Source organism: Rhyacophila brunnea, unplaced genomic scaffold (genome assembly GCF_057557595.1).
Source record: "Rhyacophila brunnea isolate RB1 unplaced genomic scaffold, BYU_Rbru_1.0 scaffold_11, whole genome shotgun sequence".
Taxonomy (NCBI): Eukaryota; Metazoa; Arthropoda; class Insecta; order Trichoptera; family Rhyacophilidae; genus Rhyacophila; species Rhyacophila brunnea.
In genome coordinates this window covers 14,802,311-14,823,576 of record NW_028232763.1, presented here as the reverse complement: position 1 = coordinate 14,823,576, position 21,266 = coordinate 14,802,311, and the positions used below count along the sequence as shown (strand labels likewise).

At 31.9% G+C, this 21,266-nt stretch overlaps 1 protein-coding gene across 1 annotated transcript in view; it reads right to left on the bottom strand.

Moving 5' to 3' along the window:
• Window positions 1–4,114: 4,114 nt before the first annotated feature.
• LOC147078399 (uncharacterized) overlaps window positions 4,115–21,266 on the bottom strand; it is a 60,392-nt gene continuing 43,240 nt past the window's right edge. Inside the window, exons 3-10 of the mRNA XM_085960467.1 lie at window positions 19,863–20,063; window positions 19,102–19,214; window positions 16,384–16,541; window positions 15,469–15,552; window positions 13,049–13,186; window positions 8,307–8,524; window positions 6,330–6,581; window positions 4,115–5,016 (exon numbers count right to left, since the gene is read on the bottom strand). Coding sequence (XP_085816593.1) covers window positions 4,585–5,016; window positions 6,330–6,581; window positions 8,307–8,524; window positions 13,049–13,186; window positions 15,469–15,552; window positions 16,384–16,541; window positions 19,102–19,214; window positions 19,863–20,063 — 1,596 coding nt within the window. The 3' untranslated portion in view covers window positions 4,115–4,584. The remainder of the gene's footprint in view (window positions 5,017–6,329; window positions 6,582–8,306; window positions 8,525–13,048; window positions 13,187–15,468; window positions 15,553–16,383; window positions 16,542–19,101; window positions 19,215–19,862; window positions 20,064–21,266) is intronic.

The following is a 21,266-nucleotide window of genomic DNA, read 5'->3' as shown; positions in this document are numbered from 1 at the left end:
TTATTTTCTTGGATTTTGTTTACCAAAAATAACTGTATATCTTTGTGTAATATATGTATGAAGAACACTTTTGTTGATATCTCAATATTTGTGTTTTAAGGAAGCTTTATATCATAATTATTTTGATCATCAGACAATGAAACTGTCATAAATTGCAATTCATAATTTTTCTCTGTATTATAATATTATGTAAGTATGAATATTACATACTTAATTACAGGGTTTTCGTGGTGGGCTAGCTGCTAGAAGTGGAGTGGTTCAACACTAGTGACAGAATTACGGAATTGCGCGATCTTCAATGTAGCTTAAAAACTCAATTTACAAAAAAAAAACAAAAAGTGTCCAAAAGGTGGTTAAAATGTAAAAATACGAAGAAAATTTAATATAGTTTTTAATTTCAAGAGTATACATTATCAAGTAATAATTGTTTAAATATTTTAAAAAGTTTGACTATTCATAGTAGATAGGTACTTAATTTATCGTGTCCGGAAACTTGTACTATGCAGTTCGCCGTATCACACTTCACCGTGAAATGTTGTATCGGAAATATATGGCCGTATATTAAAGACCGTCCAACCTCTTTGGGTCGTATAGTACTGACATAAAATTCATATCTAAATAAAACACGGTTCTTGTCGGTTTACCCTTTACAGGAAGCCAGCAGCAAAATAATTTTGAAAATAGTCGATATATTGGATAGTTTGTTAGGTTAGGTGAAGTTTTCATTTTTGAATTCATGAATTTTGCCAAAATCAGCTATGAAAATTGAAGTAATGTTCATATTGAATCTGATAAAATTGGAGACCGTATAGTATACGGTCATCTCTTTAAGATAAAAAGCTCACAGCAAACTGTGTCACGGTGAAATGTTTTACGTACAATTTACATGTATATTTCTAGCAATGATATTATCAAATATCTTTTATAACTTAGCTATCTTTTTTATTTATATCGAATCAAGTTTAGGTATTCTGACAATACTGTTGTTTTTAGATAGGTATAGATTAATTAAAGCAATTTGAATTCCGTCACTAGTATTTTTAAAAAATCCACCTAAAGGCCTCGACACAGAAAGCAGCTAATTTGGCTTCACTTTGTATCATCTGTTTATTGGCGCGTCTGTTGACTGATAAATTCGTACTTACCTACCTATTGTATTTTTCTCTATAATACGTCCAATTCAATTTGAAACGACCGTGTACCGTTTTATTATAAAAATAACAATAAAAACGGAACTACTTATTTTTCACTATAAATGTTTTTTTATTACAGATAACCCTAGTAGTAAAATAAATTATATCACGTTGTACGACAAAACATCACAAATATAAAGACATACATTTAATAAAAATTATCTCGTTATAATCGATTGATTGACATTTTTTTTTACAAAAATATACAATGAAAATAATACAGATCCAGTGTCAAGTCACCAAAATATTTATTATATAATCATACATTAAATATGCATTTTAAAATTGACATCCTATAAAAATAGGACAACGAAATAATATTATTTTATACTTAATTAAAAACATTATTGTTTGTTTTTATTATTATGTATGAGTGCATTTAATCGCCGTGCTCTGTTTTCATTTCATATATATATGTAATATATATTTTAATATACATTAATAGTTACAAAATTAGTTGGCCATTCACAATAAGACTTCTCCATAAAAATATTGAATAATAGGTTAGTTTTATTACTCACATTTTTATATCATTCCAGGTATGGTTGCATACTATAGTAAGAAAATTATGAGAGTTACTTCTTTTGTCGTTTTTGGCGTGGCTTCAGCCAACTTGTATCTACTACATTACTATCTATCTAATCCGAAAATTACATTTCAGTTTTTTCTCTTAGGCTCGTAATTTGTTATTACAATCAATTAGTACGTTTTAGTTTCCTACTATTGCATACATGTCCCCACCTATTGCGGGCAACTTCACATCGCTCTTTTGCCGCGTTTCTAAAAATTACACATTTCCAACACAACATTTACTTAAAAACAAATTAAAACTATCAATTTTTTAACTGTCCAATAACTCGAAATTCACTAAAATGCATTCTAATTTTTAAAAATCGCTCATTTATTATACCAGTAGGTTAAATCATGTAAGATTTAAAAAAAAATGATAAAACTTAGAGCCTAATAATGTTTTTTATGACATATTTTATATAACAAACCAAATTAATATATTAATTAAAATGGATTAAGTTGGTATTCAACTATTAGTACAAATAAATTCGAGTATATATTTAAATATAATAATTAACTGCACTTTAAAACGGAAGTTAAATTCAGTAAGGGTAGCAAATATTTTCGCAGAATTTTCCTTGCATTTCTCATTCAAAAAATATTTATATTTAAGGTATCATTACATTGAACTGATAGGAAATATATTTATTCTAGGAAATATATATTAACAATTTTATGGATACCTTAAGATTATTCTAGTCTTATCTTAAAAAAATAATTTTAAAATTTCGTCATAATATGCTAAATAGTTTTATACAATACTCATACAGATAATCAATTTACATGTCTAATACTAAATTTATGGTAGAATTTATTATACAAGCAGTTCATGTTTTTTGAAGATAAAAACTATGACTTTCCTTGATTAAAATAATCTCATAGGCTATGAATTTTCGAAGACAATATCCTAGATTGGTGGAATTTTTGTATATTATTATGAATGCTTTCGTCCTATATTTGACACGATCAATGCCTCTTTAGTTATCTTCCATTGAAAAGCAAAAGCATTTTGGATGGAATCGTTACCTACCCAGAAAAGAACGTGGCTTTAATATACCTACTCGTTTTAATTCGTTAATAAACAATAAAATGTATCCAGCCCGTCTTATCTGAACTATTTTCCCATAATTTGGTTAATAAATAGAATAACAAAAACATATAATGGCTCCAATTGGGTATGGCGAATTTATTGGGCACTAAAGAGTATGCTCGTAGTTCATCTGCGAGCTCCGGGTTCGAATTCCCGCTGATTTCACAATATATTTACATAACATGTGATTTTCTCAAAGCCTGGGCGTTTGATTGTTTCACTTCTGTTTCTCTACACTACTGGCAGTAATGTCATTAGAGTGTAAAATTAAATATTTCATGTAACTTTAACTATAAAGCCATGTACATAATATAAGAAAAAGTTGACACAAAATATTTATTTTAATTATCATAACAATTTGTTTCGCCATACATTATTTTAATGTGTAATGGGGCCAACTAAACTACAGTGTGTCCGTGTGTACACTGTACAGTATGCCAAATATATTATAATAAGTTTATTTCTCTATACTTGCCAATGTGTCTCTTAATTTACTCTTAAAAACTGATTTTATTTTTCTGACAAAGAAAATATCCATGTAGCCATAATATGTTTCGTTTATTCAATATTTTTAGAAGACCACCTGTAAGCACAAAAAACTTCCAAGCTAAAAATGTAGTCGACTTTCTTTGGCATACGCCTATAAAAAATTTACTTTTTTTGGGATATTATCATTCCATCTGTACACCTATTTTCTCGATGGTACTCTTATTATTGTAATGATTATTAATAATTGTATTATAATTAATATGTTAGGTACTTTACATTATTTATTATTGATTGAAAGGCTCTCATCTGTATTGCAATAATCATTGTTAAGTATAAATATCTACATTCAATTAGAATTAGGTAATCAATGGTAAAACACAATAAATTATAAATACCCGCAAATACATGTTTACTTCATTGTCAAAACATTGCTAGCTTTCTAAAATATCCGAAAGAAAGCTCGAAATGAAAAACACCACATTATAATTTAACACAAAAGTCCAACATGTTACACAGTGAGCTCCGCACTTTTTCAAAATTACAAATTAATAGTGTTAATTATCTGAGAGATCTAATTATTCATCATATTATTATATCAGGCAAATGTCCAGGAGTTATCATAGCTCATAATTTGAATAGATCTTACTTCTGACCATTATAGCGCAGCAGGCGAAATTTTTGTCGTTGGTTATTTTTTTATTCTTGTCTAGAATATTTTACATTTGTTACAATAATTAATACAGGCTAAAATCAGTCACTTTAATGTGTGAGTTATTAGTGGAAATATATTATACTTACATTAAATAAAACACAATATTATATTTTACCTAGTAGGTACTCAATGCAAGTTAATGGTTATATTTTTATCATTAGCAATAATTGTAATGGTTCTCTGTATAAATGTATTTTTATATCAGTTGACAGCTCTAATTGTGAGTTGACGATCCTTGTTAAATTAAGTGGACGAAGTACCTACTGTGTTATACACACAATCTGTGTTTTATTTAAAATAAAATATTACAATACGTCATGTTGTTAGAGCTTTACATAATAGTATTATTTATTATATATATCGTATTTTTTCTTGGTAATGTGTGCCTGATATATTTAAAAATAATATAAGAAATGTATTGTATATTCTAATTACATATAACATTTTTGAGTTCAATTTATGGACTCCTGGAGCATTTTGAGGACTTAAAAATTATAATGCACCGCCAGCAACGAATCGTCAAAGTCCACCTACGTGCACAATCCCGAGTTGTCCATGAGGCTACGAGCGAGCATATCAGCGGCGGTCAGGTCTGTGACTTTACCTTCGAAGTGTCCTCGGACGTGGAACATGAACTCGGCCTTCCCGCTGAACTCCTGCCTGCACATCAAACACAGATGGTGACCGTGATGGTGTGCAGTGTGGTGTGCTGGAGCGTGGGCGTGTCTCTCCGCAGCTGCGGCCGCCGCGTGAAGGCCTCCCACTCCATACGGCGTCACGACGCTGTGTGCTCCGGCGGGGAAGTAGACCGTGCCAGTAGGGTCTGCGGTCGCCACTGACGACGCTGACGACGTGGAGACTCCAAGACCTAAGGAGTGGCCATTGAGGAGGGTTTGCTGTCCTTGGCCGTGGTGATGGAGCAGTTGAAGCTTCTCCTGATGGGACAGATGAAGTGTTTTTACCTGAGAAGTTCACAATGACCGCAAGTAAGTCATGACGCGGATTCATTCTCTGATAAATCTTTGACTGTTAAATGCTGTTATTTAATACTAATAATGAAATAAGTGTATAAAATAAAACTACAAGAATGGTTAAATATTTTAGAATTATGTAATGTATCAATTATAGTTTTTTGTACCTACTGTAAATTTCAATTCTAAAAATACTGTTTTTTTTATAAACATCTATAAAGCCGCCATGACCCATCAAAATGACATCAGGCAAGAAATCGGTATAAGAATTACTAACAAACAAACAATTATACTATGGTTTCCACTAATTTACAGAAACACTTTGGATCAAGACTCCTGTAAAGAAAAAACTAAAACGAAGTTATACAAAGCTTTCATCAGACATATATTGAACTTTGAGTTGGAATGCTGAGCTTTATCAAAATATATGAGAAATAACTGGACACATTTGAAAGAAAAATACTGAGAGGGGTCTTCGGAGCCGTTTTAACACGTGAAAGATGGATGACTCCGTTGGGCAGGGCATGCCTCAAGGGCGGAAAATACCCAACCACCAAAGAAACTCCTCGTCAACAGATCAGAAGGAAAATGAGGCTCGAGAGACCTCCAACGTAGTAGTTGGACTGTATAAAATAAAACACAATCCGCGAGATCAAGATCCACGCTGGTTTGTAGTGCCGATGATAATGATAAAACTGCCATTTTTATGGGAAGATAATAATTGTAAAAGGTCATTTTAGTTCCTAAAACCTAGCCTAAAAACAATGATTTCAATCCGCTTCAGAAAACAAATATACCTACCCCGAATTTTGAATCAGAATATTTTAAATGTTCGAAAATGTACGTAAATCTTTGGAAACACTTTTGATTCAATTTTCGAACAATTTATATTATAAAATGTTGATTTATTTATCGGGCTTTCAATTATGTCAATTTTACAGAATAAAAAAACATTATATTACCAACATTAAAATATGTTCGAATTTTACATATTATTATACTTTCACTTTGAGGAAATGGTATTACGTTAGTATTTTCAGCTGCCCCTATTAAATCAACTTAAGACTTGTAGTTTTATGGGTGAAACTTGACATCACAAATAAATAACCAAAGATACTGATCTTCAAAATATAATCATTGAAGTCTGAAATTATTTCGTACAGATGTTAAGTATGTAGAAAGGTATAACTAAATATTATTATGAATCAGTTAAGTAATAAAGAATACACATAATATTACAAAGTAAAACAGAGAAACAAATTCCCGATGAATATTTATTAAAATTAACCCATCCTTAATAATACCTGATGGTTTTGTTGGGCCTGCTGCTGCGACTGCATCTTAGAATCTTGGCCATTAGCGGAGGCTGACGAAGATCCACCAGTGTTCCCACCAGCGCCGAGGAGCATCTTATCGCCGAGATGTGACTTGGCGTGCGAGGTCCACTCGTCTCTTGTGGAGAAGAGTCTCCCGCATAGTTCACACGACCAGCTCACCACCATCGAGTTTCCAACCCCTCCCCCGACCCCGCCATGGTGGTGCGCCAAGGCCGATTGCTAATAGAATAGAAACTGTATAGGCTTTGGCTATCGTACTTAATCAGGTGCGAATATTGAGTTAATTGCAATATAATCATATCATTGACGAACATACAAATAATTAGTACGTAGTTTAAATCGTGTCCATTGTCATCTCCAGGGGGCGAGGCATATATGTTTCAAATAACACACTATCTTCTTCGACGTGAACTAAGACTCAAAGTTAGCTATTTAGATGTTCAGTGTTAGTTATAGTTGGATCGTTCTGAGGATGTATTCAAAATCCGAAACAGATGTAAGTATCAATAAATCAAAAATTCTAGAATAAATTAAGCATTAGTACAATTACAGTTTAATATCTATAAAACAATAATTGAACTATCCTGCATCGAGTACAGTAAATAATAAGTTCACAATCTATTTAAATAGGTACTAAATAAACCTGATAGGGAATAAATTAGTAGCGATTTTAAACAGCTATAACTCAGTAACTAGTCAATGGATAGTAACATGACGTTATAGACATTATGGTAAATAGACTAACTTCTTTATCAAGTCCTCTACGGCCTACTCCATAGCACCGCATACGCTGACACTGTTACGTCACGTGAGTTTTTTGCGCTGATATTATTACGTCACGTGCTCTTTGCGTCTTGGCACTGTTGAGAGGAATTCAAAACATTCATTTCTGTTTCTCCTCATCACAATATTTTTACATTCGAATTAATGCCCGTTTGCTTTCGCAAAGGATTAGGCATTGTAATAGTTCGTATGGCAAAATAACAAGAGCGATTCCTTGCACAGTCCTTTCACAACAGTGGTATAACGTATAGTGCGTAAACCCAGTTAAGTGGTACGATGTTTTTAAACTGATATTGAATGAGCAAAGATTGACGGCCGGTCAAAGGGACGTCAAACAACGAAGTTTTTTGTATAATTACAAAATATATTTGACAATATTATATAGATATCTCCATTGGTAACGAAAAACGATAAATTATGATAGAGATTTCAAAATCAATGTCGTGTATTGTCTACATTATCGGCAGGCAAATTTTTGCGTACAGCTTTGGTGACACGCTGTAGGCCCGTAGTTTTGGAAAATTTCGCGTACGGCATTCGTGACAGACGCGGGCGCCGGGTTTGTTAAAACTACACCATATATCGATATACACCCACGGTGGCCGCGCGGCATAAGCGTTGGACTATCACGCTGTGGGTCTCAGGTTCGAATCCTGGGTCTGGCAAGTACACATATTGTTTTTCAGTTTGTGTGTGAGTCAGGGTATGGACCTAATAGGTTGAGCAAGTGGCTGACATCCATTTCTCGTAAAAAAACAAAATCTGTTAATACAAAACCTCTACTCTGTGGAGGCCCATATGATCCTATTAGGATCGGACATGGTCAAAAAAAAAAAAAAAAATATATCGATTACACACTGAATTATGGGTAGTAGCGGGAAAGTAAATGCGGGGAGAGGGTTTTAGTTTCAGCAACAACCGTCGTGACGTAGAAGACTTGGTATAGAAGATTTACTATAGCCCTTGATTGGATGCTTTCATTCTGGGAGCTTTTTATAACTGGAAAACTTTATTAGATTTTTACAACGAATGATTTTGATGATGTATTCCCTAATTTAACTGTATTGTTCCATGAATTTAATAAGTTGATCTCAGTGGGAATTGAATTAATTAAAAAAATAAAATATCTTTTTAGTCAGTAAATGGTATTTTATATCGAACCTGTAATTGTTGCTGTTGATGCGAATTGGCTGCGGACGCATGTTGTTGTGACTGCTGCGAGTTAGCCTGCATGTCGGCGGGATTCGGTTTTGTGTCTTCTTGTTGTTGTTGCTGCTGCTGTTGTTGTTGTTGCTGCTGCTGTTGCTGTTGTTGCTGTTGTTGTTGATGTTGCTTGCCGTGGTTCATACTTAGCGGTTTTACGTCGTCCATTTTGAGAGCTAAGGAATAAAGAAATGTCATTTTTATTTATTTATTTAAGAAAACAAAACATTATGGACATAACAAATCTAAATTCAAGACGTACACAATATGAGCTTTACATTATAACAAATATTACAAAATAGAATATAATAATAATAATAACAGAAAACAAATTAAATCAAAACATACTTAAGTACAATTTAACACAGAAAAATAAAGTTTCAAAAACAAAATGCAAAGTTTTCTTGCAAATCTTTAGAGAGCGCATTTACTAATCTTGCGCCCCTGGCTAATGGTGCCTGATAGGCTTGACACGAGGAAACGGTTCCGATCCAGAATAAATCATGGCTGCGACCACGTAGGTAATTGGCAGGCGCATGTAAATTCAAATTTATTAGGACACCAGGATTGGAAACCATCCCTCGGGCTAACAAGCAAAAGTGTTTCAAGAGAAGAAGAGACCGACGAGATTCAAGAGAGTGAAAAGTAAGCATGCCTTGCAGAAAAGCAGTCGGAAAATAATCATTTGACGAATTATTGAAAGGAAAATGGTTAAATGTCTTATAAAGACATCGAAGAAATTTCTTCAGGACGCGTTCTAAAATAAGCTTATAGGAAACCTCATAAGGACACCAGATAATCGACCCATATTCAAGAATGCTACGCACTAATGAGACGTAGAGTGTACGTAATACATTTGGATTCTTGAATGGTTTGGATTGTCGCATGATGAATCCTAGAAGCTTACTCGCACATAGAGCCGTAGAAGTTATAGAAGTAATATCCGAGCGAATTAGTGAGTGATTAAACCAACGTGTCCACAATACATCCATTATGTTAAAATGACATTGTTTTAACAAAAGAATTTGGACTAAAAATAGAAGTCTTAAAGGTACCTACATAATTTTTGGTACCTTTGACATTTGAAATTATTTTGAAGTGCGTGTATCTTTTGTTTTTGGTTTTGCGTTTCTGACAAACGCAATGACGGCCATTTTGTATGATCATTGTGATTACATGGTGATTACTTACTCGAGTGCAGTCAAAACGGCTTTACACCAATTTTATAACACTTTTCAATTAATTAGTAATAAAGAAATACAGTATTAGTGGCTGCTTATCTACTCATCGTGATGGATTGTCTTTTTATAAGCTCTATAAATTGGAAAATAGCATATACCATAGCAGTAGTGCGAAGTAGTGAAAATGAACCTCCAATGCGAAGTCACCTGTAGCTAACTTAATCAATGGACCAGTGATTCTTTTATTGCTTCGATTTCATACATTAAGATTTTGTTACCATTTTTGTTTTTAACTAAATACGTATAGAATCAATTTGTAAGAACGTTATCTGCTTTAGTCTTTAACATTATATCTGACCAAATAATTCAATATATGTAGGGATTACAATACCGAATGAAAGAATCAATGCCGGTTTTTCAGTATTTTTTTATTAAGAAAAGGTCACAAAAACGGCACATTACTACGTAATTTAAATTTTATTTTCGCATCATATTTAGAGACATAAAACGGAGATGACAAATACCCAATTTTGCAAAAAAAAATTAAAATCTTTTATCTTTTAGAAAAAACGTTTAGAACAGATTTTGCGACCCGTCTAGTCAATTATGTTATGTTTAATGAATATAACATTTCATTTTCAATTTTGTAATCCATAATAATTAATATAATATTAACGTAATGATAAATATGTATAGTGTGTACTGTCGATTTATCAATAGACTAGCTGCACGTAAGTGGAAATTACTCAGCACATTTTTTTCACATACACAGCATCAACCAAGTTAATAATGTGCGAAGCATATTATTCTAATTCTTGTATGAACAATAAAAAAAATTATGCATGCATACTTGGTACACTTGGCACATAACTTTCAGCAGATAATTCATATTAGTATTACACTAACTCATCTAAACCTAGCAGTAAAATAATAAAATTATTTTAATATTTAACAAATTTATTGTGAACTTAATATTTAACAAAAGTGATTGCATAAGATAATAAAAAGGTGTTTAACATGTGAGGTGTTAAAACACAATATAGACTTGGGCGCCATAAAAGAGTTTGATTAAGAGATTTTTTTCTAAATAGGTTCGTGCGTAGAGCTTGTGATTTCTTGACTTATTCCATTTCTTGTGATTCGAGAATTCTCGAATTTAGAATATTCATTTACTCGAGTATTCTAGAATGGTGTATTGATTTTCTTGAGAATTCTCTAGAACATCAAGAAATCAACATTATAATCAGTTTTTCCTCTTGCCGATTTGAATAAAAATTTTAGTTCTCATCTTTTAGCTCCTTTTTACCGAGAAATTTAATGTCCGTTTGGAATCAAAATCGAGGATTTTTTTTAACACTTATACTTATGCCAAACATTTTTTAACAAAGATTTAAAAAAAAAAAAAAAAAAAAAACGATTGCGATAGGCAGCTAGATGTCATTTGCCGTTTCAACTTTTCCCCTTTTCCGGCATATTTCTCGAAAAATTTTATAATACTACATTGTGAAGTATTAATTTCATAAATTTTCTTGCACTTATTTTATTGTAGTAATTAAAATTGTGGTCAATATTCATTATCGTAGATAGAGGTTTCAACGACACTAGAAACAAAACACTATCAAGTACCATTAAAAAATAAATACAGTTCCACAGACGTTGATTCTAAATTTAAATTTAATTTTTACGCGTTAACCCGTTTGAGTGCCGAAGCACATAACTCCCATCATTCCGCATTCCGAAATTTTCATTGCGTCCCCGGTAAAGTTGTGAAAGTCTGTTTTCAGCGCGAGAATTGTCTGTCGAATTGTTCGTCGCACGAATACCGGCAGCTCAGCTATGACGAACATACAATGTTGGATTTTGTATTAATTTAATTAAACAATTTTTTTTAAATATGGAACTGGAAAAGTAAATCAAATCGTGAACGAAAAAATACAGGTTCATTGGTTTCTGAGCTCTGTTAAAAGTTCAATATATACATTTACGAAAAAAATATTTCGCATTTCTGCTGCTGCTAGTAACACAATACTAATTTTTAACTCGTCGTATCATTCCGTAACAATTTGATTATGTCAATATCGATTCTTGTGTTACGAGAGAGAATGGAAACGCAACGTTTTTGTGTCTTCCTTAATTCTCTCAGTAAGTACGTCCTTCCATTAACACCCGCATTTTATAACACTATTTAATATATTACGATCTAGGCTCACATCGAATAACTACATACATCAAAGGTTTGAATTATTTTACATAATATAAAATTAATTATTCTATCATATAATATTTTGACAGATGATATTTTTGTATCCTATTTCGGTTCATCTCAGAAAAAAATGAGGTAATAAATTGTGTGGCTGGTCAAGGCACTCCCTAGAGACATAGATATCTTTAGTGATGCACTATGTATTTTGTTGTTAAAATCTACTTTATTTTTTAATTTGTTTTTTCTTGAATTATTTTTTTTTAGAAAATTATCGTTCATTGTTGATTTTTATTTTATTTTTTGCTATAAGATTATTGTTTGGCTTGTTGTTCTAATTACTTGTTTTACTTGTTCTTTTCATTATAAATGTCATGTTGTGAACGTCTTGAATTAATAATTTGTTATGTACTCAGTATGTTTTCAGCCCGTCTCCGTAGGTGTATGTTCGAACCCCAAACACTACCCAGTAGGCAGGCCTGATTTGTTGAAGATACCATAAGAACTAGATATATTCCTTATATATTTACCTATAATTATGATTTTTTATATATATTAATGTAAAATGGCAATAACGATTTGAATAGTATGGAAACGATAGATCGTTCTGAGGTTGTGATTGTAGTAAAAAACAGCTGGGAACCTTATTAACGGAACAATGGTGGAATTAGTTAAAACAAAACATGATTTCAAACTTTTTACAATGGACCATCATGTAAACTCAAGCTTAATTGTTGATCCACAATTTAGAATTTTAAATTTGAAAAAAAATCGATTATAAGTAAACCAGTGATAAATGATAATCCGTCCGTTTATGTCGATATTATGATTTATTACTACGCATGTCGAATGTCTGACTTAAAAAATGTCTGCCACAATAATGATTTATTGAGAACTCAATCAAGCCATCATATATGTTTGCTTTTTCTGTTGCAGATTATGCAAGTCAAGTTTATGCAATATCTATTATAGTGGGCATGGATTATTGTTTGTGTATATTAATTTTCTTTAATTTTACTTCTCATAACATTAACATTTTTTTAAAATTCAAATCTTGGGCCTAATTGTGAGGTTACTTGATCTTTTGATTGGTTTATTTATTTCTTTGATGGAGGCAAATGAATTAATATTGCTTCATTGGAAGCGCAAAAAATAGTATAAAACTTAAATCAATTAAAGTTTATTGAAGAATTAAAATAAAAAAAACGACTTATAACTAAACATAAAAGGTAGATTGTTTGTCATTTCCGATAGGATGTCATTCCATCAAGAAATAATTATTAATAATGTGTTTAAAGAAGTGGAAATTGTTCACTTACGTGCCACTGTGATACTGCGTTTTCCTAGAGGTGCTATATTGGACGGGGTGAGATGTTTCAATTTGTTCATATGGAGGACCAACTTGTCACGCCGAGCGAAGGCTTTACTGCACACCTCGCAGACGTAAGGCTTCTCACCTGAAAATTAAATAAATACATATATGTACTTATATGATACAATACTTGCATAATATACCGTTGTACACTCTGTATACACAAAAACTTGTTATTTGGTAAGAAAATGGTGATAAGATGACAACGCAGAAAAGGTTTTTCAGAGAAACTCTTTTTTAGTAATTACGCCATCATTCTAAAAATTTACCAACTGATTTATTGTGTCTACCGGAATCGATAAATTGGAATTCAAAAAAATGTCACATTCTAATATTGTGTTAAATCGACGCAGGTGCAATTAGAGCGAAGAAATCCTCATCTCGATGATGGCGTATTTATTATGAGTTAATTGTTGGTTTATATTTAAATAATGTATCTTAATCTTTATTGAACTCATTCTGTGATCGCAATCATGCCAATCATTCGATGAGCAATTTTTTGTAGCAATCTTTATTTCTGACCCTGTAGGTAGTAAGATATATTTTTTTTAAATATATACTTATTTATAGTATTAATTATCTTACAAGAAATCAGTAATTCTACATATCAGTGGCGAGGGGTAGAGGTAGGCTGTTAAGATATGACATAAATAGTGCGCACTAAGCTTTGTAAGTCATACGTATTTGTTTTCATCGAACTAAGACTATAAATTCCAGTGTATTGGTTAATTTTAAAAATTCAATTAAACCCTGTGTAAACCAAACCATAATAGATAATAGTTAAAAAGTAAATATTCGTGTATCTATAAATTATGTCATTAAATCATTTATAATTTTAGATATAATATAATATAATTATATTAAGTATGTGTACTATATTTTTTACAAGTATACTATTACGACAGTTAGGTACGTAGTGTGTCAAAAATCAGATTTTTTTAGTATATTATGATAATATATCACTGACACAATAAAAAAATCCCTTACATCTATCTGAACCTGAAAGAACATAAAAAATAAGTAATTTATTGGTCGTAAAAATTTAGGGGTACACTGGTAAAATCTATGTATCTAGTATCTACCTATTAATAGGGTAGGTATTAGCCTGTGTATTTTAGGAAAGACTTATACATATTATATTTTAATGTCTGTGTACGAACGAAAAAGGGAGATAAGTCAGTATTTTAGGTTTTGAAAATGTTAACAAAATGCCTAAAGAAGAAACGAGGCAAGTCGAATTAGCGCTGTCAAATTAGGAAATATCACACAAAACATAGATACCTATTCACCGTATCGTATCCAAAACTCAATCTTATTTTACATGTCTCGAAAATAAATGATTTTTGACATATTCCTCTTTTATTTTCCTCCTACAAAGATAAGCCAAGATGTTATATTTCAGATTCCACGATAACGTGGTGCATATCTCCGTCAAAGACGGAACATTGCGTGACTTAAGTTTACAATAATTTATCAACAATACGTTCCGTCATATTCTATTCTGCATTGCTAACTATAGTTCCTATAATATTATATCTAAATTATAATATGATAAAGATCACACTATTGTCGTCATACTGCGATAAGAATGAGAGCGATAAAGAATAAAATTGTTTAACCGTAGGCTTGACACGCAATGCGAAGAAAGTGTTTTATAATACTGCTTTAAATGAATAATAGATATTTTATTAATTTTATCTGATTTATATAAGAGGTATAATATAACTCAGTGATTCTCAAAGATGACACTACCATGCTAGGAGACTCAATTATTGTGGTAAGGGTACATACTCTCAACTTTACCTGCATAAATCAATTTATATATTTCATTAAATTGTGTTTTAAAATTGACAAAAATTCAACGTGTATATACAGAAATATTGCGTTTAACCCTTGATTGCATGGTGTTTGTTGCCTTTGAGCAACAAACTGTGTGATCATTTATATTTTTTTCTGTAAATGAAATTTTATTTAAAAACTTTCAGTTCTCTGCAGTGGCCAAAGTGTGCTGATAAAATAGTTATAGTTTTATTCACAGGTTCCACTGTTAATTTATAATCAATTATATTAAACATTACATTTAATGTGATTGACTATAAAAGTAATAATAATATTCATTAAATTAAAGGGTTTCCATCATGTATTTATGAGTTAAATGAGTTCACATTACCATTTTTTTATATATTTTTTTATAAAAATTTTGACTGTCTGTATTAGCATCCCACCTAATAACGCCAGTTATGTAGTCGTATAAGGGGGGGGGGGATCTTTATTAAAGGGTGTTGAAACACATTTGGTAATCCGAAATAGTCTGTAAATGTTGGGTTGGGATATCCATATATTTCATGACACTGTAAACGTAATTACCTGTGTGAATACGCATGTGTATTGTAAGTTTGTCCTTTCTTGCCAATCCTTTGCCGCATACGGTGCACTCGAATGCTTTATTTCCTGTGGATTATAATAAATATATATTTTAATTTAAAATTAAGAGCACAACAGAGAAGGTCCTCTAATTTGCTATTCTCTTAGAATGTCTGAGCTTATAATAAAACAAATAACACGATAGCAATATTATAATCATGAGATATTATTTAAATATTTTATGATTTTAGTTATTATAAACCGATAATTTCTTTTTTAAACTGTAAGAAAATGGGTACATACAAATAATTAGTTTTCAACATTATGTATATGTACATTTACCACAATTATCCCCAATTTATTTTTGTTTCACCATCGAAATGTCGTGATGCTTAAACGTATGGTTTTCGACAGTGCTCGAAATGGAAAATTGTACCAACCGGAACGCTCCATATTTTTTCGAAAATGAAGTATAATTTTTCGGTTGTATACTTGCGTTTCATATTAAACTTTAAGAATAATCATGTACTGTAAATTAATTTAACTTTTTTTTAGTAATTCACGAACCAGAACGTGATTTATAAATTGTTCACAAAACGGAGCGAGTCTTGAGAAATTTCTGAACCGTAGCGGCGTTCCGAATCGCTCTAGTCCATTTCGAGCACTGGTTTTCAAGATATAACATCAACTAGCTACGACATTGCAATGAGTGAATTACGAATGCCTAAATTATGTACACAACGAACTAGGCGTAATAGAATTCGTAGGTTACACTACCACTCTTTTTATTCTACACATACAATTTTTAATTTTTTCGATTAGGTCGTATTCCGTTACAACTTTACTGTTCGCAATTCAAAGAGTTATATATAAAATATGAAATAATGTAAAATGTAGACCCACCATCATTATTTGAACTTGTCGGCTTAGAATTGGTGGTGTTGTGCTTTCGGTGGGTTCCGCCTCCCTGGAGAGCTTTCAACCGGCTGGCGGGGTTCATGGATCCCCCTTCCGCGTAAGGCTCCGTGAATGGAATCAGATTTGGCCGGGGGATGTTTGAAGACACTTCAGGAGACCTGTTACATAACAAAACATCGTAGATTAAATATTAAGTATACTTATAATGCCTTTGCGTGTATATAGGTCAGTAAGTGTCAGTATGGATGATAGCCAATTGGTCATGGTGGATTTTGATCGATCTCATAATTAAAAGTTTATCGTAAAAATGTAAAAACGTGTATATTCATTGATTTGTAATATTATATGATTTCATTGAGATTTTGAAGGTGAAACACTAACGGTAATCATTCATATTTTTATTTCCTTAGGTAGTTAACTTGATAGTCTTTTCCAAATTATCCATGACAAAACCCGCTTGATTTCCTTGTATCACTTGATTCGTATTGCATCACTTACGGCCTGCTGCAGGAGTGAGAGAAAGGTAAAGTATCAATTCCTACGATTTAAACTGAAGCGTAAATTATTCTTACCATCGGGCAGTAGGCTCATTGCACAATAGACACAGAAAATCAAAATTTATAATTTTCAAGACGAATGAAAATTTGGGTTTTTCTTTTTGATGACTTTGTCCTTAGCTAAATAAAATAAATATATCATTTTAAGAATGGCGAATGAGAGGTGTAAGTCACTGGATAGTAAATGACAACCTACATTTTTGGAAGTTGGACATGCCTGATACAGCCTATATTAACACAATGCTTACGGGCCCTTTTAATTAATTTTGTAATTAACGTGTTAATTTGCATTTGAAAAGTAATTAGCAAAAACACAATTTTGTGCGGTCCGTAAGCTATGGGTTAAATTAGAAATTATGATTAGGTTGATAAGACGTACGTATATTGTATACATTCTGTGATATAATATGTACATATACGTAAAACATGAAGTTTAAAATAAATTTTCCAATTTACAACGAGTGCACTTTTCAGTTGATTATACCCATTATACATTTTTATTATACGCCATTAGGCTGCCATCGTTGAAAGTGAAGTGTTTTATTAAAACAAAATGTCACATTGTTTTCCGTAATAACGGTCACAATAATGACATTCAGCATTACGTCAAACAATGCAAGTTTCTAATATCTATTAAAAGAATTAAATTATACCCTTTATAAATAGTAATCGGCGGATATTGCAAACGCGTCGCTTATTATAATAAGCCGTTTTCATTGTCATCTCGACACATAGTCGGTTGAAGTTGACAGAAAGGAATTAAATGACATTATAATGGTAGGAATTTTACTTGCGACTTAACAATGATAGCTAGCATGTATGGCGACAACGAATAGAGATGTACCTATCTGATTGTCTTTATAATAGTATAATTTATACTGATTTATTTCCGTGTGGCAAGTAAAAAATGTCGGCAAAAATACAAAAATGTCACAATATTCCCAAAATACCAATGCTATTTTGCAGCCTTCAGAATAATCCATCATTTGACAGGCGTGTTGATGTATAGGATTGACCGTTTGCTAGTGTCATTCATTTTCATGTATTTTTTATAATATGAATCTTTGTGTCATTGTTAAAGAGGTTTTATTTTTATTCTTACATTTACCACTCATATTTAAACCTTCTATTACCCATTTAGGTCTGCAGCTATTTAGCCAAAAAACATTTATAATTCAAAATTAAAAATAGTATTATAATCACATTGTAACATGATTCGGTTAATTTGACGAATATGGGTCCGATTTGATTTTTTGTTTTAATATTCTTCAGAAGGTTTCACCGCAAAAAAAAAAATCGCTTAAATTAGATAGATGGCAATGTTTCCTTTTTGAAAGAAAAACCATTATCGCCGGATATGAACGCCGCAGGTAATCGTGTGAAAACGTCGATTTTTTTTTCAGGGACTATCAGGCTGTGTTCCAAGATCTTTAGTTCTATACGAAACTTTGTTCTTTGAAAAATAATAGAAATATATATTATTGACCACGTGATAGTATTAATTTTACACGTGTCATTTTATATATACTTCAAACCTTGTTTCGTGGGTCAACGCCTAAAGGAAAGCTACCCTGTCCCTAAAACAGAATATTAAAAAAGGTAATAAATTATTCAGTTCTTTAACAAAAAAAAAATACAAAATATTATCATAGAACATTGTATTCAACGATCATAAACGCTTAGTGTAAAATGATCGAACGAGTTGAAAACGGATGTTTGACAGATATACCTATATGTTGTTAAAACACTAAAACACATAGAAGAGTTGATATATAAAAGACAATATTTTTGGCTACGCTTCTTTTTTAAAGAAGATGTTATATGAGAACCTCGTATGAATGTAAATATAGTAAAAAACCATAAAGTGATTTTGAAGTTTAAAACATGTTCAATATGTAAGTACCTTTGTTCTTTAAATTCGTTTGGAAAGCTTAGTAAATGTCGACACAGGTTACATATTAAATAATGTCATACAGGTTTAGTGTAATAATAGATTACATAACGATGTGTTTTATACCGGAGGATGTTTGACAGTAAATATGTATTTTTTATAGCTAACGTATTCAAACCATTAACGTGGTGATAATTCTGACAGTGCTCACTAATCATAATGTTAATTTGACTTTGGATCATATATTGTAATAATGGAATAAAGACTCACCAGCTTCCTAGGCTTTGGAGAACTCGAACTCCTCCTTCATAGCCAAGGCCTACATCATCAGGGACGGTGAAAGTGCTGTCAGTAGCTCCGGTGCTGGAGCTTACTTGCGGTACCTGTCATTACACAATTTAATCAGTACATATAATGGAGTTCAATTAATTAAATTAAAATCTTCTTAAAATACGCGAGACGCTTGTTTCTAACTCAATTAAATTTCACTATAATTTATCTAATTACCATTTTAAAGGCTTCACTAATGCTAATCGTTTGTTGCTGTTTTATTCTGCAGTTCAAATACACATTGTACTCTAAAGGTAAGTGTGTAAAATGCAACATTGTCACATCCGTTAAATAGGATTTATTGAATCCAAATTGTACCTGCATTACCAATGAAATTTTTAATTGGTAAATTTTATTGAAAAGCGAATCCGTGTCGCCAAAACTACGCTGCGTACAAAGTTGTATACTTACAAGTTACTATACGACGTATTTTTCGCTAAGTTTTGACACTAATCTAAATAAAATTTAAAACAAAAAAGCTCTTATTGTGGAAGATAGAAAAAACACATTTATTATTTTTTTTAAATTACTTAATACCTAATTAGCAGCAAACTTTCATCGAGTAAATTCAGTGTAGTATATTCATTAGGTAATTCAATGGACCTGTGTAGTTTTGCAACATTCACAAAACACATCATAAAATAACAAAATGCTCCAAAACATTAATTTTGTAAATTATACCATTGCTGTCAACCCCTAACCTTGATGGGCGATCCGACGGCATTATACTGGTGGTGGTGCGAGGGAGCTGGTGGTGGAGCCAGGGGCGGCGCGGGTGCCTGCCCTCCGTCCCTCCTCGCAGCCGCCGCTGCCGCCGCCATGTGCTGCTGCACTGCGACGTGAGCCTCAAGATACGCCGTCTTCTGAGCCTCTGTCATCTTCTCCATGTTGACGGTGCCATCCTATCGAATCAAGGATAACCCAAGTTCAAGGTCGTGTCGAGCGCATGAATTCGATATGTGTTTAAATTTGGCATTTACTCCATATGATGCTCAAACATTATTATGAATGTCAAAAAAGAATCAATACCTACTTCTTCTTTCAAAATGACCTCGCTACCCTCAGTCGATATCTCTATAGTCTATAGTATTACTCAACGATATTATTATTTACTTAACTTAATTAATTAGTTTCAATTTAGATTATATTATTGTTTTCATTACCTCCATGTATCATAATATCTTTGTTAAAACGTATCTCCTATAATATTATTAAAGTACATAATAATATAACATGTATATCGGATAGTTCCTTATTACCTGAAACGATATCATTTTAATAAGGATAAGGTATGTACTTCATATAGTATAGACAATCGATATTAACCAAGGACAGTGATGCACAAACCGTGACCCATGTGGCGCGACCCAAAATGGCGTCTGTTTCGGACCAAAATAACAAGTACTTCATCACCAAGTTATTCATTGAAAATGACAAAATTCTAATTTCCTATATACTAATTTCTATCGTGCAAATACATATGAACGTAATGCAGAGTGGAGAATGATTGAAATAGTTGATTTATAACTATTAAATTAAAAATAATAAATGTATAATGTATGTGTATCATTAATTTTCAACACTTTTACCCACTGCGGAAAAATTATAAAATTGATATATTGGCCCTTCTTTCAATTATGTTGTACACCAGTGACCTAGAACCTCATTTTACAAGCCAGTTTGAATATATTATGATACAGGTATTATATGTCCAGCAACAACATGTAAACTTATGCTGTCGTGGGTTCCGGATCTGGAAAATTCACTTTCAATCTATATTTACATCTAGACTAGAGTATGGACCTCATATAGATTGAGCACGTGGCTAATACCCGTTTGTCGTAAAAACAAAAATCTGTTAAAATAACCTCCACTCTGTTGAAGCCTAAGTATATTATGATTATCCTAGGATCAAACATGGTGATATTATAATGTAATATAATATTTTGAAGAAATTTTCTAATGGCATAAGACAGCGTTTCTGAAATACAGTTCCGCGAGGGTTGTTGGTTTTTGTAAGAAGGCGATTGAAGAAGACTAGCTTTAAAAAAATTATCGCACTTAAAACATTGCTTGACGAAGTCCAAATTATTATTTTGTTTAAA